A 20,230-nucleotide genomic window follows, 5' to 3' on the forward strand; every position below is an offset into this window, starting at 1 on the left:
CTAACTAAGCAAGATAGGGAAATCTATGTCTCTGATCAGGAAAATTACCAAGTACTGTACCCTCCGTGATGGTGGTGAGCAGTTGAAAAAGGTATATTTTACTGTTTGCAGTGACCCAAGGCTCTTACTAATCTCTTTCAGTAGGTTTTTTTTTAGGTTTTCCTAAATTTAGGGGCCTAAAACGTAGCCAACAACTTACTGGCAAAATGTCTTAGAATATGTACTGTATTCATTCCCTCCTAACTCCTAGAATAGGCCAAATCTCAGTTTATGTGACAACAGTTTGGAATTTCTTAACTATTAAACTTTAGATTTTTGAGGGAGGAATGATTCACGTCAGGCATAGCTGTGATCCATTCACAGATGTTCCACAATATTCATCAGCTAGCTCCCCATTGTGTCATTCCAGTGGGCAGATAACTAAGTCCATGTGACCCACCTAGACAGAAATCTCCACCATTAGTCATAGGGTCAACTTCCAATTGCCACAGTTCTTCCACCCAGTTCAATATGTTGTTCCTATCAGGAAGAGTGGGGATTATTTTTATAAGTCATCATGGTTATTTTTTTCAAAGTCATTCAAATATGATTATACTTGGAGAGGGGAGACTCAAACCACCCACTTACACGGAGGACTTAAACAACTTTACCCAACTTTGATAATTATGTGTAATAATAAAAAAAAAAAATCTGATTTGCAACAAGAAAGTTGTCATTCAATTTAATACCTTGGCTGGTTTTCAGAAAAGAATAAACGTTTTCAACACTACCAAATGGAACTGTTACTCTGCATCAGTGCCAGAAACATCCATTCAGTTTCTACAGGTTAAGAAAAAATTCTACTTCCTTTAAGTTAAGCCTAGAAATGTTGTGTGGTTATAATTATATTAGTTTTTAAAAGTAGCCATTAATGTAAAAGAAAGGCCTCTGCAATTTGAATCACAGGTTGAGACATTCATTATTATAGGTGAAATTTATATTTGATCTTAAGATAAATTCTAGCCAAGTATGTTTCTTGAAAAAACTTAACTACATAACATTAATTGTTGAAAATGTGGAAAAGAAACAAACCACAAACAACAAAATAAAAAATATCCACAGTCTCATATCTTTGTTCTGGATCTTTATTTTTAAGGCTATTTTGCACTTTGGTGGGATCCAGTAATTCGTTTAAAATTACATAGTACACATACTAAACACGCCAGTTAAATGTGGTTGATAGGTCATTCATTCATGCATTCATTCATTCACTCATTCAACAGAGAATAGTTACTAAGTATAAGGAACTGTGCTTCTTAAGAGATATTGAACTAAGTGCTAACAGTTACAAATTGACTTCATTTTGGTCATGCCTTCCAGACTTCTTAAAGACCGAGAATTAGGGTATTGTGGGGTTCACTTCAGGTTCATGAGTTCAGAACACTATTTTTTATGAAGTAAAAATTAAAGTCCTTGAATAAACAGCTGAAATTACTCTGTTTCATGAAGATGCATCTTTCCTTGCATTTATCTTTTATTTTCTTCTAAAATGTTCTATCAGACAGTGTGGTATTTCACACTCAAGAACTGACTATACCAGTAATCTATTCCAAATCTTCTGACTATGCTGAACTATCTTTCTCCAACAGCATAAAAATCCCCTTCCAACCTTTAACCCCACACTTGGCAGATTCAGAGATCTTTTTTTTTTCTTTGTTTCCTTTTTAAATCAGTAGCAATAGGATAACTCTAAACCAATGTACCTAATTTAGGATGGATTTTGAAACACACACTTTGGGCCTAAGGGAAATGCAGCCTTTAGGTGTAGAAAATAGAAAATACAGATCATGTGGAAATAACCGTCCCCGGAAGTGGGACGGTTAAGCATCCCACTTCAGTTCAGGTCATGATCTCGCGTTCTGTTATTTTGAGCCTTGTGTCGGGCTCTGTCCTGACAGCTCAGAGCCTGGAGCCTGCTTCAGATTCTGTGTTTCCCTCTCTCTGCCCCTACCCAGCTTACACTCTGTCTTTCTCCCTCTCTCAAAAATAAATAAACATTAAAAAGAATTTTTTTAAGTAAAGTAATCTGTAAAACACTGCTAAGGAGTTGATTTAAATCCTGTTGGGAATAATTACATCCAGTTACACAAAGTTACTGTGTTTTCAAATCTAAGGACTTATAGTTTATAAGCAAAAACATAAAATGTCCAGATGACTAGTCAGTATACGTCCAATTAAAAACAAATTCTAGTGACTTAGCGTCCACACCCCTGGAGTATGCAGATGATCTGCAGAATTTAATTGGCCAAATTTAAAACTACACTAATTGCATTTTATTTTCACACATCTAAAGTTACTGGCATGCAAATTCTATACCTATTTTTTAATTTAATGTCACCCCTCTTCCATGCTTAAAAAATTAATGTTTTCATATCATAAAGTTTAAAACCAAAGATGCCATTATCAATACATATTTACTTCAAACTCTCTAAAATGGGTGTATCCTATATATAGATTTTTATTTTGCTTATCAAAGAATAAAATATGATGGTTCTTCGTTTTTTTAATGTTTTATTTATTTTTGAGAGAGAGAGAGAGCATGAGCAGGGGAGGAGCAGAGAGCAAGGGGACAGAGGATCCAAAGTGGGCTCTATACTGACAGCAGAGAGCCTGATGTGGGGCTTGGACTCACAAAACATGAGATCATGAAGTCGGAAGCTCAACCAACTGAGCCACCCAGGCACCCCCCAAACATGAAGCTTCTTAACATGGAAACATAACCCTTAATTTAGTCTGTAAGTTTAAATTTATCAGGTCTTATATTTAATATTTAATTTTTAGCTGACAGTTAAAAATTACAGATGATCTATTTTCCTACCAAAGGTTCTCTTGTCCAGTGAGAGGAAGGAATACCCAAATTAATCACTGCTCTAGCTATATATCAGGAAATGGTTTTTAGTATTTTGAAATAGCATATACCCCAGGAAAATGATCATGAAATCCAGTAAGCTGCAAGTGAGTCCTGGATGGAATCTTTTATCCACTGTGCTTACTCTAGGAGATGTTGATAGTTCAGCTGAAGAACATAGGGTCTTAGGCTCAGCAGCTACATTCCTAGGGCCAATCCTGAGTAAAGGCTCCAGAGACCATAGTGCCTCTCAATTTTCTCGCCTCCTTTTCAATCCCTTCTCTATTCCCCTTATAAGCTGCTCAATGTTCTCATATCCCATCTAGATCTTCTTTTAGAGAATTAAATAATTTTGTAAACTCCTTTGTAACAATATTTGGAAATATATTGCCTTTCACAGAACAGTTGATCATTTTAAAAGTAGAGAGGTGGGCATTCAATGCACATAAATTACGGCCTGAATTTCACTTGAAAGAATGACATGTGGTAAACTAAGAAATAAATGGGGGAGGTTAAATGCAGCAGAAAGATTTTCTGGGTCTTTTCAAATCTACTCTTAAGACTCAACATTCCAGAGCTAGCCCACTCAGTAAGTGAGCAATCTATAACTGTATGTGAATGAGTCAATAATGGAAAGAGAGGTATAAATGTATCCTTGGGATTGAGAGGCTAACCAACATCTAGATAATCTAACCTAGTGGCATAACTCATCATATCAACCCAAGAAACAGTTTTCTGAAGAGGAAGGGGGTGAGGGGATGTTAAAAAGTTAGAGCTTATACTACAAATGTGGCTGGTGGCTAAGGCAGTAATTTACTTAACCACAACATCTATAAAGTAGCTAGCAACCAAGACAATACTGTATACACATGGCCAGCAATATTAATTGAATCTAAATCTTCACTCTAGATAGCATCCAAAGAACAACAAGCACCAGGGGAAAAACGTCTCTCTGCTCTGCCGCTCACTGATGGAATCTGTGACTATTGGCCAGACACAAGCATTTGCAGGGCAGAGTAAAGCCTACCTGCCTTGATCTAACAGCTGACACCCAGGGTACCAATCAGTTCCACCCATATGCTTTCTCCTTCTGAAGTTCTTCCTGCCAGTTTTTATTTTTCATAGGCTTCCTTTCTTATCTTTTCCTTCTGTCTGAAGCAAGACTAGATGTTCGAGGGAAATACAGGATTATTCAGGAAAAAAAAAAGCACACAACTCTAAAATATTATATTTTTCTTTGAAATATTTTATTTTCAAGTAATCTCCACATTCAACATGGGGCTTGAACTCACAATCCCGAGATCAAGGGTCACATGCTCTACCCACTGAGCCAGTCAGATGCCCCTAAAATATTGTATTTTTCTACAGTAACTGTGTTTAGTGATGGTAAGGTAGGGTAGGGGATACACATATTGCATTTATTTGAAATCATACTATCCCTGGAGCGAATTTCTATTATTCATTAGTTATTAACAGTAATTTCTTCTATGGAAAGTGTCTAACTTAACACACCAAATTCCTACTATGTCTAAGGCATGGTTTTTCATTATCATAGGAGGGCAAACTAGTCAAGGGACAAGTCTTGACTTCAATGAGATTACATTAGAATGGGGAGAATAAGGCAAGAACCAATATGATTATATTATGGAAAATACCTTATCTAATAAAATAATGCATTTTCAGGTCTAACAGTGTTAGTTTTACAGCCTCCCTATTTTGTTATATTGTTGTCCGATTTCTCTTCCTCTGATCTTCACTGATATTAAGCACTCTTTTCATAGCCACAGGTCTATAATTTTGTCCCTTTTCACTTTATCTTCTTATTATACCTATTTGTGAGTTCTAAGTAGTTTAGGGAAATAACCTAAAGTAAGTTTTCACTCTCCTTTGTAAAATGAGACCATCAAATTAGGCCATTTCTAATGTTTGCTCCACATCCAAAATTCTACAAAAATTGTCTCCTCTTTTCTTCGTCCCCAATTCAATTGTTTAATTTTATTCCCTTTTAGGTCCACTCTGCCCCATATTCTACAGAATATTAAGTCTGGAAAACAGGCATTTGTTAGATTCCTTTATCTGTGTAGTCTTGTTTCAGTGCTTGAGTTCTTACCAGTAGACATACACATCGGAAGGGGCAGACATGTCAGGAGGCAGAACACTAACTAGAAATAGAAACTTGTGACAGGCAAGCTTCCTATGAAGAACTGACTCATGTTATACTAAAAAGAAATCTCTGTGATCCGTAGGATTTATTTTTGATATTTTATTACAAATTTAGAGAAAAGGGGCTCGTGGGTGGCTCAGTCTTAAGTGCCAACTTTGGCTCAGGCCGTGATCTTGCAGTTTGTGGGTTTGAGCCCCAAGTCAGGCTCTGTGCTAACAGTTCAGAGCATGGAGCCTGCTTCAGATTCTGTTGTCTCCCTCTCTCTCTGCCCTTCCCCCACTCATGCTCTGTCTCACTCTCAAAAAAAACCAAAAACATTTAAAAAAATTTTAGAGAAATGATGTTGATAGTCCAAGAAGACCTGGAGCTTCTCCTACACACTCTGAGGATTTACTACCAACAGAGAAGATTTTCTTTTACTATTATTTTTTCAAAGATTTTATTTTCAAGTAATCTCTTCACCCAATATGGTGATCAAACTGAAAACCCCAAGATCAAGAGTTCACATGCTCTACCAACTGAGCCAGGCTTTTAAAGACTTTCTTTTAATTATATATAGCACCTCTTTCTTTCTTAGAACCAAAGAGTAAATATTTCAGATTTCAGTTATAAAAAAGCTGTATAGCTTTTAAACTATTTATTTCCTCAAGTAAAGAAAAAATGGGAATAGTAATATCAGAATCAATAGTAATATTAACAGAATAAATTTGAGATGATGATGTTTACCAGTAAAAAATGCTTAATTTTTTTCAAAAGCATTTTATGCATAATACCTTGTAAAGATGTATAATATTATGACTGTTAAAAATGTTATTTTGGACAGAATTTTTGTGAAGTGAAACATAACCTGTGACACACAAATCACTAATACAATAGGAATGTACTTCAACTTTGCTTTCAGCCTTACCCAAGTTTTTCAGTGAACTAACATGTATGCAGGTCCGATCATGTTAGGGAAGAATATAATCTCTAAAGCAATAGAAATGAGATGAAATAAGAAAGAAAAGAGTACTAGGGAAAATGTTTTGTGTTAGCAGAGACTTCCTGCCTTCAGTTATACATCGTAACATAAGAGAAAATGCGGAGTAAACAATAAAAACTGTCAGGTTATCAAATTAACTTTTATATGTAAGACTTTTTACATGAAATTGGAAATTTTAAATAATATTAAAAATACACAGAAGAATTAAAAAACAATTTTAAGTGTATTATATAGGGGAAGCCATATGCTTAAGTAAAAAGATAAATAGAAATAATTATTATAGATAAATAAATGAGCAAACATATTAACTTCCAGAACTGTGAACCAAACAAGAGCATAAGTTTGTCTAGAGAAGTTACTCTTCTTAAGGGCATGCTATATGAGAACCAAGCCAGGTGCAATTGATGGCTATAGAGCCTAGGCTTTCAGGAGCTGTGATGTTCACAGATGCCCTGCAATGATGCCTGGTACACCTAAGCCCATATATTATAGGGTACTCTTCCTTACCGACATTGAAAATGACCTAAAAGAAGGGGATGGCGGGAGAAAGTGAATAGGGGAAAGCCATGGTCAATGCAATGATACACTACTGTCTAGTCCCACAAGTATTTTATATTTCAAAGACCAAAGAGAAAATTTGGGAACAATAAACAGCTGAATGCACATCTTTATTATTTCTAAACTCAAGTCACTTTTTACAAGGGGCTTGTATTATTAAAAATATCACTGTGATCTATTTTATGTCTAAGTTGGTATATACGGAAATCAAACATAAAATCACTCTCATAGTTTCAAACAATAGTACATTGTGTAACTTCACACAGAAATGATCTTTTATAATAAAAGGAATTTTTCTCAAAAACTAATTATATAACTACATTTCTTAAAAGGGAAATAAAATGGCAATGAATAAAGTGCTTTTAATTATTCAAACTAAAATTTCCATCTGTTATCTTTTACTTAACTCTGAAAGTGACTTTTGGATGGTAAATCCCAAACCAAAAAGAAGCAAACTCAGTTAAAAGATTCAATTTCTTAATGTCTCTCATACTTAATTTCAGTCTCAAGTCTACTTTTAATCTTGAGAAACAACTGGATTTTGCTTTCCTCTCTGCTCCATTTTGGGACTTCTCCACTCTAAGTTTGTGTCCAAGTTACAGCGTAGATGTCCTTTATAAGCTTTAACACATATTAGTTATTATTATGATGATGTCTAAAAAAGTCAATGCTGGAAATACTTGTTTGTTTGAGGCACATTCTGTTAGCTCACTAAAACTGTGAATTGGCCATTATTAGTTTATGTTAAAATGTTAAAAATGTTAACATGTTAAAAATGTTTGGTATGTTGGGGTGCCTGGCTGGCTCAGCCAGTAGGGCATGTGACTCTTTTTTTTTTTTTTTTTTAGAGAGAGAATGAGCAGGGGAGAGAGGGAGAGGGAGAGGGAGAGGGGGAGGGACAGAGAGAGAGAGAGAGAGAGAGAATCCCAATCCCAAGCAGGCTCCATGCTCAGGGCAGAGCCTGCCACTGGGCTCAATCCCATAGCCGTGAGATCATGCCCTGAACCAATATCAAGAGCCTGGTGCTCAACCAAATGAGCCACCCAGGCACTCCGAACATGTGACTCTTGATCTGAGGGTTGTGAGTTCGAACCCCATGTTGGGGGTAGGGATTACTTAAAAACAATTTTTTTAAGGTTATTTATTTTATTTTGAGACAGAGAGGGCACGGAGCTGAGGATGGACAGAGAGAGAATCCCAAGCAGATTCTGCACTGTCAGTGCAACACTGATGCAGGATTTGAAACTCACCAACCAAACTGAGATCATGACCTGAGCTGAAATCAAGAGCTGGATGAGTTGAACGTTCAACCGAGTGAGCCACCCAGGCACCCCTAAAAATAAAATCTTAAAAAGAAAAGTTAGGCATCCTAGAATTAGCAAAGAAATTAAAAGAACATCGCTGAAAATGTAAAGCATTTATCTGTTTGGTACTATGAGAGCTGTTCTCTTTTAGTCAGGTATGAGTATTAGCATAAATATTGTATTATATATTTTTTTAATAATTACTTTTTAAAGACAATTTAAAAATTATTGTTATAATGGAATTAGTATACTTTTAAGGGCACCTTTTGCTTACGTTGTGCCATTTTTGAAAATGAAATATATAACATGAACACATAGTGCTTACATAGAAACAATGTAGAAATATCCAACTTTTTAAAGAGGCCAAGACAAATCTGCATGATTAAATAAACTTGAAAAGTCTGTCATTAATAAATGGAATAGTGTAGATTTTTACATAAACTTGTTAAGTAGTAGATTGCAAAGACGAATTTGCTATAGGGTCTTTTTAAATATTTAGGTGTGTTCTTTTTTAAATTTTTTTTTCTTTCTTTCTTTCTTTCTTTCTTTCTTTCTTTCTTTCTTTCTTTGTGCTTTAATCACCTACCAATCTTGATCTGAAATAACAGAGATAGAGAAAGGAAACATATTCAGGACATATCAGAAGGAAAAAATACAGTTAGGAAGGAAAATTTTACACAGCATTCAAGACCTCTAGTTCCTTAACTGGAAGTACGAAAGAGGCTCTAATTTTAAACAATGAACATCATCATACCCTGATTAAGGAGTTTACATGCATTTTTTTTTCTTTCATAAAATGAAATTCAACTCATTTGGAAGGATGGGAGATGACTAATTTTTATCCACTTTAATGACACTAAATTTTAACCTAAATCAAGAGTTCTCAAACTTTCTTGGTTCATGATACCAATGTGTCAGTAATTTTTTTACAACCCTAACCCTCCTATGCAGAAAAAGAAAAATCTAAGAGTTTTATTTATTAAGTAGTTAGGTCCAAACAACTTAGTAATAATCAGTGTGGTATATGCCCGATGTCACTGTGTTACCATTTTAAAATATACAATATTTTGCTGTGCCTTTTGTGAGTCTGCTGCAGTGTTCTGGGCACCATAGCGCAGTTTGAAAAATATGGGCCTACATCAGGAAAATACAAAATAGTAGTGGTTGGAAACTATGTAAAGCATCTCAAAAATATTAAGGAGTAGAAACCAGGTCCTATATGTGTAAGAATTCAGATGAATTAGGTGAAATCATAAAAAAAGGTCAATTAAAAAAACTGTTCTAGTGAGAAAGAAGAAACATATAGAATATTTTCTAAGTCTATATGCTACTCATGCACACACACATACACATACATACACACACACACATACACACACACACACACAGCTTAAGATGACATCCAGGGAAGAAAAAGAAAAATAAATAAAATAAGCATGAAGCATACAAGAAAATTTGATTAGGCTATGTAAATGTAAAAGAAAAATAATGGTAAAATTTTAAATGGTCAATAACAATTGACCAGAAACATTCCTGAATAACCCCGTAGTATATATATGAAAAATCTCTATTTTGATCTCCAAATAAAATCAAAATCGCCTATAAAAATAAACCTGTCTCCCTCCACCTCCTCCTCAATCTTAATATAGCTTTAGCTTATCTTTTCTCCTTGACCTGCCTGCCAAGCAGCGTTCAACAATGAGATGCCTCTGATTGTCAGCAGAAACTTGACCAAAATGAGTTCTTTGGTATGCAATCTTTGTACTTTCACATAAAGAGAAAGAAAGAAAACCCTAGACAAACAAATTTAGAGAAAATAGTCAGAAGTGTCAATAGAGCCAATTGGAGGCCAAAGGCTGTATATTTAGGGTAAAAACTTAAAATTAATGTAATTAATGTAAATATTTATGTATTTCTGACTTTTCTTCATATCACAAACAAAGCATTCTTAAGACTTTCTTTTTAACAGAACAGGTGCAAACTTGAATGCAACAATACAGCATGGACTCTTCAGTTAATTGGCTTTGGAGGCTTTGCTTTAAAACATAAGGGTTGCTTCAAATAAGAGGGGGGTTAAAGAGACTTTGGGGTAGAAAGAAAATGGTTTCAATGATGGGAAATGAGAGCACATCCAGAAATGTAGGGAAGGAAATGATCATGAATACTGTCTGTTGGCATTTTGCAAAGATTCATTCCCTAATGAAACAAAAATTTCCTGTAACAATAGATGACCTTCTCTAGAACTATGGCACAAGGAGAAAAAAGAATGTTATTGTTTTTCATAAATATTGAGTTAAAACAGGAGCCATATGCCTCTGACTTATGGGTCTAAATTAAAGTTGGTTGAGTATACAACCACTTATTCACTGTAACTCCATAAGTACCACAAAAATTTCAAATTAGAGGAAGAACTTCAGAAAACCTACTTAGCACAATTTCACTAGATCTTAGCCAAAAGACTGAGAAGCACGGTTGCAGCTAGTTTTAAAAGCATTGATTAGGGGCGCCTGGGTGGCGCAGTCGGTTAAGTGTCCGACTTCAGCCAGGTCACGATCTCGCGGTCCATGAGTTCGAGCCCCGCGTCAGGCTCTGGGCTGATGGCTCGGAGCCTGTTTCCGATTCTGTGTCTCCCTCTCTCTCTGCCCCTCCCCCGTTCATGCTCTGTCTCTCTCTGTCCCAAAAATAAATAAACGTTGAAAAAAAAAATTTTTTTTAAATAAAAAAATAAAATAAATAAAAAAATAAAAGCATTGATTAGATGCTTATAAATGATCCATCAGGTAAAGAAGAAAGCACGTAAATAAACTGAAGAAAAAAAAAAAACCTTTCTAAAGGCATATCCAATCTGATGGCCACACTAAAGAAAATTATGAAATTAACTGGAATTCTATTACATTTTTACTTTCTCCTCCAATGTCCCATTCTACTTTCCAACCCCAGATACTTATAAATAAATCTCATTATGTTTGCATTTAACTAGTAGCTCATTAAAAACAAAGATGTGAGTTAATGCTACTAATGGTATTTGCATCTGAATGTAAATTATTTGAATACTAAATAAACTTTCCATCAGCCTCAATGGCAGTATTTTTTTTTTCTACTAAGACTAAATTTATTTAATACCCTAGTAAAATTTTTAATTTTAAGTATCTAACAGTATAAAAAGCACAGAGCAGATTTGTAGATTTCTAATGTGTTAATACAAAGTATATGACTACATACAGTGCAACCTACAGGCAGAGGGGTGGAAGGGGGAAAAAGAAGACTGTGGTTGAGGTCTAGTAATGAATAAATAAATACAGAAGTAGATATGACTCATATTATAATATATTCTACCACAAATGCTGTACCCAAAATGTGCAAAATATTTTTTTCAGAATAATGGAAGATGGATGATAATGGCTGGGACTCTTACAATATACCTCAAGGGCTGTGGGAAAGCCAACCCAACCCACTATGTAGTCTTTGCACATGGTGGCTTGTAGTTTGTTCAATGGCAGTATTTCTTAACCTTGGCTGCACATTAGAACTACCTAGGGAGTTTTTGAAAATCTGATGCCCCAGCCACACTCCTGACAAATTAAATCAGAATTTCTGGGGGCAAGCCTGAGCATCAAAATTTTCAGTGCTCTCTAGGTGATTTGAAGGCAGGACCAAAGTTAAGAACCATTCCTTTAGGTAAAGCATTTGAAAAAATAAAACTTCAAACTAGTGAAGGAGATTTTTTTGAGTAGGGATATATCTATCATGTTGCTCTATGGAGGTGGCCAACTGGTGGTAAAGCTCTGTTCAACATAAGGGACCATCTTTATTAAGAGAGAATGTTACATTTAAATAATCACTAGACACAGGTGCCTGGGTGGCTCAGTTGGTTGAACATTGACTTCAGCTCAGATCATGATCTTGTGGCTTGTGAGTTTGAGCCCCGCATCAGGCTCACTGCTGTTACGCAGAGCAGGCTTCAGATCCTCTGTCCCCCTCTCTCTCTGCTCCCCCCACCCCCATTCACACACACTCTTTCAAAAAATTAAAATTAAAAAAATAAAAATCACTAGACATTCAATTTATAAGTCTTGATTTTGGGAAGTTACTTCACTTGGGTTTTATCTATAAAATAGGAATAATAACAGCAATGCCTAGGCTCATGGTGCTGTTGATTATGATCAAATATAACAGGGTCCAGAAAATGTTTTATAAACTATAACATTTTATTTATTATTACATGGCTGAGCAGTGGAACCATTTATCATTAAAAAGACTAGCTATAAGGTAGATTACAACTGTAATATGGATTACCACCTCAATGATTTGTCACTTTGTTTTAATAAGCATTTACTTTATGAAATCTAAGTATTTGGCTCAATGTTTCTCAAAGTATGGTTCCTGAACCAGTAGCACCAGCATCAGTAGCACCTGGATACTTATTACAAGTGCAAATTCTTGGTGTCTATTCCAGACCTACTGATTCAGAAATTGGAGGCAGAACCTAGCAATCTTGTTTGAACAAGACATCCAGGTGATTTTGATGTTCAAATCTGAGGACCACATATCCAGCCAAATATTAGGAAAAAGCAAATATGTATGACTAAAATCAAAGAATGAATACATAATATTTGTTATTTTAATCTTTAAAAGCTGTACTGCAAAGATACAGTGGCATAAATTACTACTTTAAAGAAAGCCCCTAAATCTCTGTATTTAAAAATAATACAATTCTAGGGGCGCCTGGGTGGCTCAGTCAGTTAAACGTCTGACTACAGCTCAGGTCATCATCTCACCGTTCATGAGTTCAAGCCTCACATCAGGCTCCATGCTGACAACGTGGAGCCTGCTTCAGATTCTCTCTCTCTCTCTCTCTCTCTCTCTCTCTCTCTCTTAGAAAATGAATAAAACATTAATAATAATAATGATAATAATAATAATATAATTCTCTCTACCCAGCCAACTTTATCAACTAACACATTAATCATGAATATAATGGTAAGATATAAATTTGAGAATCAGATAAATCACAGATTTATCTGTGCAACACTCTGGATAAGGAATAAAGGAACAAAACTCTAGGAGGAGTTAACAGTGGTTCAGAAGATAGTTACATTTTAATTCAGTGGACTTGGATTTCTCTCAGGAAAAGTCACAACTATATCTTAAAAATCACCTTTATCCTGAAGACAACACCCCATAGCATCTCAATGCTCTTATTCAGGCCAAGGAAGTGTTTCATCATTTACTCAGAGAAAAGACCATTACTTAGACTGAATCACCAGCAATGTTTCCTACAGCATTAGATTTGTCACTGGCTCTGCTAAGCAACAGAGAAAAACAGTCTCAAAACTTCTTATCTTAAAAGATATCATATGAGAAATCTATCAACATCATTCCCAAATTCAAAGTTTGTCATTTACCACTAATAAAACATATGCAGGACAGTCATAGGTGAGAACACCAAGAGTCTTGTGAGATTGCAATAGAAAGTTCTTGGGGCGCCTGGGTGGCGCAGTCGGTTAAGCGTCCGACTTCAGCCAGGTCACGATCTCACGGTCCGTGAGTTCGAGCCCCGTGTCAGGCTGTGGGCTGATGGCTCAGAGCCTGGAGCCTGTTTCCGATTCTGTGTCTCCCTCTCTCTCTGCCCCTCCCCCGTTCATGCTCTGTCTCTCTCTGACCCCCAAAAAATAAATAAACGTTGAAAAAAAAAATAAAAAAAAAAAGAAAGTTCTTTGAGACCTTTCTTGTTTAATCTTTTTTCCATTTTTAAAGGTTTTGATGTCCTCAAGACACCCAACACCACCCTAGAAAGATCAGAGTGAAATATCCCAATTAAGAACTGCCACCTCCTAAGAAAATTAACAATTCCAAACTCTCATTTCCTACACTGGAGAAAACTAGCACGAATAAATAATTGCCAGAATAATTAGTTCCTTTTGCTCATCCACTCATCTACAAACCTTTCTTGACTGCCTAGCATATTCCAGATAGTATTCTAGGTGCAAAATGAGTCTAGAGAGATGCACAGATGTCAGTGAGGGAGGAAGAGATTCTATGTGTCTAGGATTCAGTTTCTCAGTCAACCAAATCAGTAGTACTCAAACTCTAGCAAGCATCACAATCACCTGGAGAGCTCATTAAAACATAGACTGTGGAGGCCAATTCAGAGTTTCTATTCAGTAGGTCTGAGGTGGGGCCCCCAAATTAGCACTTTCTAATAAATTATCAGATGATGTTGATGCTGCTGGTCCAGCAACCACACTTTGAGAACCACTTACCAAGCAAGACAAATGGCAGCTCTTCACACTATCCCTGCCAACAAGTACCGTACGTGTCTCTTCCAAAGAAGGCAATGGCCTCATGACTGCTATCATAATCACACACAAGTGAGCAGAATTCCAGTTGCCAGAACCACCTCAAATATCTAGGACCAGTGGCTCCAGAACAAAATGAAGAAGTTCAAAAAACAGAAAATTCTCTTTCCAGGGGCTTTTCTCCCTCTTTTTCTTTTTGTTTTATCCCCTACCACAAGAAATCATTTTTGTATTATGATTTCTCGATGCCAGTGTTATGGAAAAGAATAAAACTCCTTTAGATTTTTCATACATCTTGAATACAAAGTTTTTCTTCTAAATTCAGTTCTTATAGCCTAACCCCTACCCTTTTTGTTGAACTATCTCCTTTTTGAACAAAAGAATCCTAGGGTTAGAAGGAACACTGAGAATTCACTTAATCCCTCCTTGGCCTCAGACAAGACTGTGTCTAAATCATCCCCAAATATAGCAATTTTCAGTACAAAGACGAACAGGCACTAAGAATTTCTCATTCAACATTCTGTCACAGAATTGAAGATACTAATATACTTTCCTTCAACCTTTTCTTCTCTGAGCTAACCAACTTCAACAGTTAGACTTTCCTCATTAGACTTCCTAAACTTTATTCTAACTCTTCTTTAACAACTTTATCCTCCCTTATACTTCAGGGTCTTAATCATGTATATACTGATATCATAAAGACTTTTTTTTGGTATATGAAAGGGATAAGTTAGCTTACAGATTGAATAAAAATGAATTTATTGGAACAAAGAAACATATCTGTATAAATGCCACCAAAATATAATAAAATGGCATTCACTTGAACAATTAATTTCAAATATCCTTTATTTTATTAAAATACATAGTAATGCTTTATCGTTTTTAGAACTTTACAATATAAATCACTAGCCATTTCACACATAAAATGGGTGGGAACTAGAGATCCTTTAAAATAAGCCACAAATTATACATAACCATGTTTTATGACACCTCACATAGGAGAAGAAATTATTCTTAGTAGTAGTAGTAGTAGTAGTATTAATTTGTGGGTTTTTTGATGTTTTATATACTGCTTACTACTGAAGTTGGAATTATAGCTAATCAATGATTTAATTCTGTATGAGTCTGAAAATATTGAACATATTATATAATAATCTTTCTGTGAAAATAATTTCTCTGATTCCAGCCTTGAGAATCAGAGGTGTTTAGAAATTCAGTGAGTACCAGACAAGATAGAGTAAAGTCCAAGTTAAATCATATGTTTCTGGGCAGTTTAGAAAGGGAACATAGGTAATACACTGGAAATGGGGTAAAATGGGGTGATTCACTTTACTTCGATTCCTCCCATTCTAAATATCACTATTCAAAATCATTCTTTCTTTTTGGAATGGTGAGGTACTCTAACCCAGCCTAGGCCTGACGGATAGGGTTGTTTCCTCGTCTATTGGGACCAAGGTGTACGGTGGAGGCGATGCATTTAGTCTCCAGAGAGAAGGAAGATGCTGCTTGCACAGCACTTCTACTCACCAGTCCATGCAGCAGCAAGGGTGTTGGCTTTGAAGGAAGCCAACTGTCCTGCTCTCCCAGCCAGAGGTAAAGAATTGCATTGGTGGCCACTAGAGGGAGGAGGATTAGGAATAGAGTAAATTGTGGGGAAAAGGCACCCATGAAAAACGCACATGGGACAACCAACACATCACCAACCACCGCCTAGCAGCTACCTCTCTGAGGGACTATAATGGGGTCAGCATACATCATCAACCCAGAGACCCAGACACCAGGAATTATCGTAGTATCCCAGTATATAGCCCCTTAACTTTGATGGCTGGAGAAGGGAGTTTGAATAGGTTTGTGGGAAACACACAAGCACACAAACACAAACACGCTAGCACACAGACATACATTCTCATCCCCCATTACAAGAAGTTGCATCTGTGCCGTCTGATTCTTGCTCATTTTCTTATTTAAAACTCTTGATGTTCTTTACCAAGAATGTGTTCACGAAAAGCAAACAGCCCACCTTCAAGATAGTCTTGGGAGAAGCACCAGCAGAGACACTCATTGTGCCAAGATGTATTTTACCAACAAATCTGTACAAATTACACGGGGTTAAAAACAAACGGAATATAATATAATTAAAGCAAAGTTTCTTTTGCTAAATTACAGCTTGAAGCAAACCTGCAAGAAATGTTTCCAATTAGCTTCTTTAGCAAACACAAAGCATAGCTCAGAATATATTGTGCTTTCCGTCCTGCCCTCTGGGTGGGCTGCCTAGTGGGTGTCTTACCTCCAGCACAAGTAGCTGAGCATTCTGACCAAGGCTGATGATTCCATGTAAAGCCAACTTCATTGTCTCCACTGCCAGTCCGAGTGATGGGAACATTGAACTTATACCTAATTCCCAAATTTTGTTCCTGAAGCAGAACCTGCCATTGAAAACAACTGGTGAAGATAGTTAAAATACAATGAGGCTTCATTCAGATATTTATCATTTCTTTTGAAGAAGAAAATGTCATAAAGTAAGTCTCATAGGAAATTTAAGATAACTTTTAGAACACATGCACTTATATTGAATTTTTCTCCCCCCATTTTCATGGGTAATTTAGAGACATTTCCCTCAACTGCCTTGTTTGGTTATAAAAATATTATTCAAGCAGGCACTGAGAAAATAGTCATATGGAAAGAGCAATATGGCCTAACCTTACACAAATTTTATATCCTTAGGCAAACCATTTTATCTTTATTAAGATAAAGATTTTTATCTTTAATTTCACCACCTGTAAAACAGAAATAATAAAGCCTGCTCCTCTGTATCTCACAGGGCAAATAACAAATAGTAGAAATTAAGAGGCAAAGACACATTTACCATGACAATGAGATTTTCCGAGGTGGGACCTAGAGCTTCCAAGGATTCTGGTTCATCAGTTGGTCTCTTATAGTGAAAAGCTGTCCCAGCAACATCAAACTTCCTAGGCCAGTCAATAGTCCAGGCGCCATTAATATAGTAATCATCTCCTTCAGATTTCAAAGCTAAAAAAAAAATAATAACAGTCTACCTAAAAATGTGAAACCTCATTTACCACAGTGCCCCTTATTAACTGCACTGGAGTGTACAATGAATAGCCATTTCCATTTTAGAGATGGGATTCTTGACCATTTTCTTTCTTTTTTCTCTTTCTTTCTTTCTTTCTTTCTCTTTCTTTCTTTTTATCTTTATTTTTGAGAGAGAGAACGAGCAGGGGAGGGGCAGGGAGAGAGTGGGACAGAGGATCTGAAGTGGGCTCCTAGCTGACATCAGAGAGCCTGATGTGGAGCTTGAACTCACAAACCATGAGATCATGACCTGAGCTGAAGTTGGACGCTTAACCCACTGAGACACCCAGGTGCCCCTTGACCATTTTCTTAAGTACAAATTAACATGATAATTTTCCATGTGAATGTCAAGAAGGTATTAATGACATTTATAATGTCATTAATGAAAAGAAAGGAAAAATTTACCTGGAATAAACACATGGAACTAGCAAGAGAAAATATAACAAAAGGAATAATTGGGGATGAGAGTGAGAGTAGGAAGTAGACTTTCTTGTCTAAAACTTAAAATGATAATTATGTGAATATGAGGTAAAGAGAACTTGTGGTATTGTCACACAGACAGATAGAACAAGGAGCCAAACAAACAGTTAAGAAATAAACCGAAGTGAATGCAAACTGGTACAGCCACTCTGGAAAACAGTATGGAGGTTCCTCAAAAAAGTAAAAATAGAACTACCCTACGACCCAGCAATTGCACTACTAGGTATGTATCCAAGGGATACAGGTATGCTGTTTCAAAGGGGCACATGCACCCCAATATTTATAGCAGCACTATTGACAATAACTTAAGTATGGAAAGAGCCCAAATGTCCATCGATGGATGAATGGATAAAGACAGTGTGGTATATATATACAATGGAGTATTACTCGGCCATCAAAAAGAATGAAATCTTGCCATTTGCAACTACATGGATGGAACTAGAGGGTATTATGCTAAGCGAAATTAGTCAGTCAGAGAGAAAGACAAATATCATATGACTTCATTCATATGAGGACTTTAAGACACAGAACAAATGAACACAAGGGAAGAGAAGCAAAAATAATATAAAAACAGGGAGGGGGACAAAACACAAGAGATTCTTAAATATGGAGAACAAACAGAGGGTTACTGGACGGATTGTGGGAAGGGGGATGGGCTAAATGGGTAAGGGGCATTAAGGAATCTACTCCCGAAATCATTGTTGCACTGTATGCTAATTAACTTGGATGTAAATTAAAATAAATAAATAAATAAAAAGACATAAAAAAAGAAACATAAAAAGAAAGAAATAAACCCAAGTACATATGGGAATTAGTATATGACAAAGGAAACATTAATTGACATGATATGACAAAAGAAACATTAATCGGGGAAATTAGTAAAGGAAAGATAATAAGAAATGGGACTAAACAAAAGACTAATCTTTTGGGAAAAAAAAAGGAATTGCTGAATTTATATCTCATTCTTTACATGCAAATAAATACCACAATCCACTCTTAGGTATAAAGCCAAAAGAAATGAAAACAGATACCCAAACAAATATTTGTATACACATGTGCATAGTAGTACTATTTCCAATAGCCAAATGTGGAAACAACTCAAATACCCACCAATTGTGGCATATATAATACAGTGGAATGCTATTCAGCCATAAAAAGGAATGAAGTATTGACACATGCTTCAATATTATGCTAAATGGAAGATATTTCAAAATATTTATCAAAAATATTATGCTAAACCGAAGAGGCTAGGCAGAAAAAGTCATATACTATATGCTTCCATTTTTATGCAATATCCAGAACAGGTAAATCCATAGAGACAGAAAGCAGACCGGTGGTTGCCAGGGGCTGAGGAATAGAGAGTAATTGCTTGATGGACACACAGGGTTTCTTTCGACACGACAAAAATGTTTTGGAATGTACTAAATGCCATTAAATTGTTCACTTGAAAATGATTACATTCTTATATGAATTTCACTTCAATAAAAACAATGAAAAAATGAGAGAAAAATAAATGCCAGATGGGTAACTATTTAAATGTAAACACAGTTAAATAATAAAATGCTAGAAAGAAAGTGTGGGAGAACTTAAAAAAATAACATTGGGGTATGAAAGCTTTTCAAGCATGACAAAAACCTCAGAAATTATAAAGAATGTTTAATAAATATGCATGCATAATTTTTTAAACCTCTATAGAAAAACGATGACTTAAACAGTTAAAAAATATGTGATTGGAAAAAGGGTCATTAGCTCTACTATACAAAAACTCCTATAAATAAATAAGATGATAATTTTGATAATGATTACACAATTTGACAATGACAAACATGACAGCTTAATTTTTTGTTAGCATGATAGCTTCTTCAAAAACTTTATCAGGCCAGATGAACCAACCAGGCCAAAAGGAACTAAAAGGGTCCTGGTGCACAGAGCCTCTGAGTCTCTGGACCTCTGTCATGTGTCTTTAATACTATAGACTATTTCCATTCCTCCAACGCTATCTGCCTGGCAAATTACTTGTACTTTCTTGACTTCATATATGTTGTGAAAATTCATTTAATTGTCAAAAATAAATTGAATTAATCTTATGAGATAGGAACATACAAACCAATTGTAAGAATTATTTAGTCTTTAATTTTTCTGGTACTTTGACATTTTTATTTTTGATTCTTCTAGTAGTTTTTGTCTCATTTAACACATCAATTTTACTTAGACTATATAAAATATCTGAGACTGTATAATATGAAGTAGTAAAAATAAAAATGAAAACAACCCCCCTACTGCCAGAATCTTTGAATTCTCCTTCAATTTTAGCTCTCATTTCCCATTTTCTCAACCAGTTAATGAATGGATCCTAATTTGCTTTTGCTGGTAGTATTCTATAGTCCAGAAAAATACCAAGCATTTAAGAAGAACTGAATAAGAATTTACTGAATAAGAGATGTGGCATTATGACAGATCATT

At 35.6% G+C, this 20,230-nt stretch overlaps 1 protein-coding gene across 1 annotated transcript in view; it reads right to left on the reverse strand.

Annotated features, from left to right (window-relative positions):
• Positions 1–20,230, reverse strand: part of ADAMTS6 (ADAM metallopeptidase with thrombospondin type 1 motif 6) — a 296,499-nt gene that overhangs the window by 40,222 nt on the left and 236,047 nt on the right. The window contains exons 18-19 of the mRNA XM_047867513.1: positions 17,061–17,224; positions 16,482–16,620 (exon numbers count right to left, since the gene is read on the reverse strand). Of these exons, the coding sequence (XP_047723469.1) occupies positions 16,482–16,620; positions 17,061–17,224 (303 nt within the window). The remainder of the gene's footprint in view (positions 1–16,481; positions 16,621–17,060; positions 17,225–20,230) is intronic.

This window comes from Prionailurus viverrinus, chromosome A1, assembly GCF_022837055.1.
Source record: "Prionailurus viverrinus isolate Anna chromosome A1, UM_Priviv_1.0, whole genome shotgun sequence".
Classification (NCBI taxonomy): domain Eukaryota; kingdom Metazoa; phylum Chordata; class Mammalia; order Carnivora; family Felidae; genus Prionailurus; species Prionailurus viverrinus.